This window comes from Nuphar pumila, chromosome 7, assembly GCF_984573655.1.
Source record: "Nuphar pumila chromosome 7, dmNupPumi1.hap1.1, whole genome shotgun sequence".
Lineage (NCBI taxonomy): Eukaryota > Viridiplantae > Streptophyta > Magnoliopsida > Nymphaeales > Nymphaeaceae > Nuphar > Nuphar pumila.
In genome coordinates this window covers 1,634,445-1,641,112 of record NC_143255.1, presented here as the reverse complement: position 1 = coordinate 1,641,112, position 6,668 = coordinate 1,634,445, and the positions used below count along the sequence as shown (strand labels likewise).

Sequence of the window (6,668 nt, the reverse complement as noted above, 5' to 3'; positions counted from 1 at the left end):
TTAATTATCCTTATTTTTCTTTAAATCTCATTATTAAAATGTAAATATTATGATAAAATAAATAAATACTATTTTCAAAATATCCACGATATTTGTCACATTGCTTTGAACACATTAACATTGGTGCACATGAGACTTTCGATGTTTTTAGAAACTTGGGGTAAGTGAACATCACGAGTACTTACTACTTACTTTCCAAATGTCATCTGTCATCAACCCCTTGTGCTTTTACATTTTTAGAAGCTTACTTGGGTTGTTGGTTCTCTCCTAATAATCCAAATGTCATTTGTCATCAACCCTTTCTACACAAATCGGGAAAGCTAAAGAGTTTTAAGAAGAAGCCCTTTCAGTCTTTCACGCAACCACGAAGGCTCTCGACGCTCGAGAGACTTGACCCGACTCTCAGATGGTGTCGCGTAAGAAGCCCTTGGGACGTTCTACACTGACTGACGTCCAGCCCAGCCAGATATCGAGTGTGGGGATTATATAAGAATAGAACAGTGAACGGAACACCCAGAGCACCAACACCACATAACATTGCCTGATTCCAACGGGTTTTGGCCGAAAAATTCCCTCTACAAGAAACGACCTATAGTCTTGCGTTTCCCGGATCCCAAGTAGATTAAGTTGGTGGCCGGAAAAAGCTTGAAGTCTACGCTGTGCGTTAGATTCCGGTGGGAGGATGGTGGACTACTACGTCGAACTCGGGATCGGCCACAACGCTTCGGCTGAAGAGATTCGCAGCGCCTACCGCAAGCTAGCCATGAGATGGCATCCTGATAGATGGGCCAGAATTCCATCACGGGCTGAGGAAGCCACAAGAAGATTCCAGAATGTTCAAGAGGCATATTCAGTACTGTCGGATGGACGGAAGAGGACATTCTACGATGCTGGTCTATACGACGATCTCTCAGAAGAAGAAGACGACGACGATGGTTTGTCCGACTTTACTCAAGAGTTGATATCTTTGATGGCCAACGTTGGAAACGAGAGAAAGAGTTATGGCCTGGAGGAGCTACAAAGCATGATCATGGAGATGATGGAGGGTCAAGATTCATCAGGGGAATTGTTTAATGGGTCCCACTCGGGGGCTTCTAGACAATCCAAGAGAGCTCGAGTTGGAGGTCATAGTTGTTGAGTGCAGTCATCAACTGTAGGTGTAGGGACGTGAACTTCTCTAGTTGGGGGTGTTTGTAATGTAAGGGAATGGTGGTCGCGTCTGCGAGTTTGTAGATAAAAAAAAAAACTATAGGGACACTTTAGACGAAGAGATTGATTCTTTCTGCCAGGAGCAGATAATTGTATCCTAAACTCAAGTTTTGTCACGAGTTATTGCCGTTTGTACAATTTTTATGAGAACTGAAAATATGAGAACTAATGTGAGAACCGTAATTTTCATGAATTTTTTATTTATTTTTTCTCTTGAGTCTAACCGTACGAATGTGATATACATGTTTGGTTTCGTGAGAACACGCTCTTGAATCATTACATTTTGATGTATAAATGAAATTTTTTAAGGCTTTAAAATCAATGACTCATATTCTTCATAAATATTCAAGCATTCAAAAAACATATTTTCCATTGAAAATACACGATCCAATGGTTGATCCTTAGCAAATTCATCAAGACAAGCACATCCACGTAGTTGGATTTGCAAAAAAAAATATTGAAAATGCCCATATTTTCGGTTCTCTTATCCTAGGGATCAAGTCAAAATATGAGAAATATGAGAGCTGAAAATATGGGCATTTCAGGCACTTTTTTGCAAATCCAGCCATGTGAATGCGCTTAGCATGGTGGATTTGCTAGGAATCAACTGTTGGATGTGATCTACAATGAACTAATGTGTGTACTGCGATTTTCATAGATTTTTGTTCTTTTCTCTTGAATCTAACCAACCATAAGGATGTGATCTACATGCTTGGTTTTATACCAACCCGCTTTTGAATCATCCGATTTTAATACATAAACAAGATTTTTTAAGGCTTTAAAATCAATGGCTCATAGCATTCAAAATTCACATTTTTCATAAAAAATACAGGATCCAACAGCTGATTCTTAGTAAATTCCAAGCACATCCACATAGTTGGATTTATAAAAAAATTGTTGGAAATGCCCATATTCGTAGTTTTCATATTTCAGTTCTCATATTCTAGTGATTATATATATATATATATATATATAGAGAGAGAGAGAGAGAGAGAGAGAGAGAGAGAGCAGTGGGAAGCTACCCGACCCTATACCTGATGAGCCTTTTTTCAAAAATCTGACCTTACGGATGTGTTCTACATGATCGATTCACTTTGAATCGACTCTTGGATCATGCATATTGGAGAATAAGAAGGTTTTGGAGATTCAAAAGTTTTAAAATTTGTAAACCATTGATTTTGAAACCTTATAAAAAACTATCCACGCATCAGAATCGAATGATCCAAGACCCGATTCCTATGAAAACAGGCATGTAGAACACATATGTAAGGTTAAAATTTTGAAAAAAAAAAAGCCCATCTGATTTGAGGTCGGGCATGGATAGCATCAGGTACCTTCGTATTTTCCTATATATATATCGAGATTGAAAGAGAGCATCTCCGAACACTCTTATGGGCAACAAGTTAATGGACGTGTATGCGGGATCCAACAGTGTGTGTTCTTCCCATAAAAGACCTTCAACGTTGCCCAAAAGTGCCATTAGGTGCTTTCAAAGTGTCCCTAAATGTCTAAAAGATCTTTTTTTTGTGTGTGTTTTTCCATCGATCAGACCAATGCATTGGATTGGGCGTTTATCTGAGAGTATGTGAGTAAGATTTGGTCATGTCGACCTGACTGTTCAAATTATAGCAAATCTCAAATAAAGTAAAAGTTCACAATATCTTCATACTAAATATTTTAACTTTTTTTTTACCAAAGGGGGCTCTACTTGTCTGGTAGGAGACGTTGCACGATCGAAACCCAATGGTACAGTTTTATAACTGGTAGGGGTCTGCCCAACCCATCTAGTCTTTCAAAAATATATATACATATTTTAACTTTTTACCAACAGGGGGCTCTGCTTGTTTGGTAGGATCTGTTAGTGCACGCCACTTTGTGTTGGAACTTTTCAAGTTCAAAACCCAATGATACCTTGTATAACCTGTGGAGGTCTGCCTAACCCCAGCTTGCCTATAAAAAGGAAATCATTTTTACTTCTAATTTCTGTCATATGCAGATAAAAAAAAACGTGAAGAACCACAGTGAGAGAAGATTTTTAATATTATCAAATGAATAGCAAGAGGGCTCCTTATCTCTATGAAGATTCTCGGCATAGAATTATTCACAATTTCACATAGATCTCAAAAGCTGACAACATTTTTTATTAGACGAGAGCATGAACCCCAAAGATTATTTCAGACTTTGGAATGGCTAGGCTTTTTGGACTGGATCTAACGCATGGATCCACAAGAAATATTGTCACTGGGACGCAGTAAGCTCAATCCCCTTTATACTTACCAATTGCACCAAGTTACTTTGTTTAAAGCAACATATATATTAATGAGAACAAATTAGGTCATACACTATATAACTGATCAACGATTTTGCTCAATCCCCACCACACATCTCACTTGGGAACTATGAGAGTGGGGCCTGATTGCGTCTCATTCGGGATCGGGTCATATTCTCATATGTACTTCAAATTGTGAAAAAAAATTGCAAACCTGTTGCAGGAAACTTGAATTTTTAGTGGATACATGCCACCGGAGTATGCAGTGGAAGGACAGTTAGTCAAATCTGATTTTTCCAACTTCGGTGTCCTGCTGTTCGAGATTGTGAATGGTCAGACGAACACTTCTTTCTATCAAACAGAACTAGGGTTGTTCATAGAGTCGGATACCCCACCCATCAGCATGTACCCGAACCCACCCAAATAACAAAGTGCCTGGATAGAGTTTTGCAAGATCACCATAATGAAATCCCAAACCCAGACCCATATATTTTTAGAAGTTTACTTTTACTTAAAACACATGTAAACCACTCGGATTGGGTCAGGAACCCAGCAAAAAGGCAAGTCAGGTAATTGAGTACCCAGCAAGAATCATAGCACAAACCCAGCCCATATATTGCTCAGGCTGGGTTTGGGTCGGCCCAAGTATTACTGGGGTTGGCATCTTTTATGCCCATACCTGGGAATTTGGGTTCGGGTCAGGTACCTTGTACAAACCCGACCCGTTGACAACTCTAAACAGAACTAGCATAGGCTACGCCATTGGATTAACGACTTTTTTGTTATGATGATTACATGCAGGGCTGGACAATGGGCCAGGTTGCCGGTGGGCGGTGTCTCAGCCTGAATGGCTTAGGTCTAGGTCTAGCTTTCGAAAGAAGACCCAACCCAAACAGTGCTCAAACCTGACCCAACAAAATTTCAGGTTAGGTCCGACCAGCCCTCAGGCTATATATATATATATATCGTGCTGAAGAGATAAAGCACTCAGATACATCTACATCGGCTTACTATGTGTTCACAAGGAAGCATGAGATAGACCAATGATCACAATGGTGATTCTCATCAAGGCTGTAAAAAGAGTATTGTAACCTGTATTGGTCGGGCTCAAAATAAGATATGTATCATATTGTATCATAAAAAATTATCCATGTCCTCATAATGATAACTCATAGCTGATACTCTTCTTTGTCTACTAATTTAAGCACTTTTACCCAAGGTATATAATAATTTTCAACAACCTCATGTAAGAGTCTCAAAAATCACTTCTAAATATAATATCCATAATTTTTTGTGGCTTTCTTTTTTTGTGCATTGTGATGTTCATTGAACTAATCATAAAACATTTTGCATCTGTATTTTTTACTAGACTTTGCACTGCCAAAAAGTTCATAGTAAATCTAGTAACTGTAGTACAAGTCAACTCAGGCCATTGGTATATTTTGTTATTAAACTCAAAATCCATGCATGATTATAAATACATTTCATAATTTTTTAAGGTATTGAATTATTTATTTTATGTCATCCATGTTGCCAATGTCCTCAAGCATGAAGTTTATGAAGTGGTTAGCCTATAGGTCCAAAAGAAAGTCCCATGATGTTCTACTAACTCTTTACTAATTTGCTGCATTATTAGTTATAAACTAGATCATATTTTCAAGCTCAACCATCAACTTCATCAAACAAATTAAATAAAACATTTGCTATTTTGTGTGTATTAGACAAATTCGTTGAATTCAAAAACATAGTTTTCTTGGGACAATAGACAAGAAAATTTATGGAGGTCGTTGTCTTTCTGTTAGTCAATCTATTTGCCATGATGCTATACCCAATTTTCTTTAATAAATATTTCATATCATCACAACATGCCTTCATTTAAATCATGATATGAAGGAATTTTCCAAGCTCAATTAATGTTGATTATAACATCTACCATAGCTTGAAAATAAAATGAAAATTTTGTATTAAAAGGAAGGTAGACATCATAAAATTGTCTCCCTATCATGACATTTGTCGAATTAATCAAATGCTTAGTAGTCACAGCAAATCGAATGTTAGATCGAGACCCAAGGGTAGTCTAAAAGAAAAAAAGATCTTCTAATAGAGCCTCGAGTTCCACTTCCTTTAGAAGACTTCATGTTCCTCCACATCTTCTCTTCCTACTCACACCAGTACCAATAACTCTTTTACCCTTGACTGCAAAGTTTTTTTATTTCTGATGCTATGCTAAGGGTTGTAGGATCAAAAGTGAGAATTTTATCAACACCATAATCACTCTCTAATGGTTGCACATACCATATTTTTGCATCATACATATCCTTTTTTTGCCTTCTTTCTTTTAGATCAATTTGCAACTGATGGCATTGCTATTTTATAAAACCGACAAATCTCTTGACGTGCATGGAAAAACATTTTGATTTGTCTCGATCAAATGATTCTTTAGCTTAAACACATCGATAGAAAAGATAACAATAGCTGCATTTGATTTTTATTCGGTTCACACTCATTATATAAGTGCCCCATAGCCATGGCAGGTCTCTTGATACCATCTTCGTTCAAAGAACTCAATAAAAAGAAAAAAAAAGAGTGGGTTTTCCTTAACACACTTTCTTGAGTAAAAAATATGTAAAAAATGCTCTTATGTAAGAAACATAAAAGCCTTCTCCCTTGCAAAAGAATTGGCCTTCTGAAATGCCTCCAAGACCCCTAGGGTGCATGAGTTTCTCTCTAATAACTTATAAAAAAATGAATGAATCAGCTCTAAGGGGGTCTTTAGAAACCAAAATCTAAAAAAACAATTTTGACACTTATTATAGTGTGCCAAGTATGTATCATACAATACACCCTGTGTCATAATATATCATACAGTCCAGTGGTGTATGGTACGATACACTTGATAGACCGAATATAGATACAATACACACTTACACACTTGTATAGCAATACAAGTGTATATTGTATCATGTTCAGTCATTGATACTATATGTAAACAAGCAATCATAACAAAGGCAGAACAAAAAAAATTTAAATTTATATAGGAGTCACATACACATGCTATAAATATATAATTGCAAAGAAAAACTATAAGCATTAACCTAAATTTGGGCAGGTTAAGGCTTGGCTTTGACTTCATTCATCTACGTAGCTGAACAAAGCCCAAGTTGAGGCTTAATTAGTTAGGTTTGTCTAC

General features: G+C 37.0%; 1 protein-coding gene across 1 annotated transcript; it reads left to right on the top strand.

Moving 5' to 3' along the window:
* The first annotated feature begins 682 nt into the window (after positions 1-682).
* LOC149830802 (uncharacterized) lies at positions 683-1,138 on the top strand. The gene has a single exon (XM_090011829.1). It carries the CDS (start codon positions 683-685, stop codon positions 1,136-1,138), a length of 456 nt encoding a protein of 151 aa, XP_089867955.1.
* Positions 1,139-6,668: the final 5,530 nt, after the last annotated feature.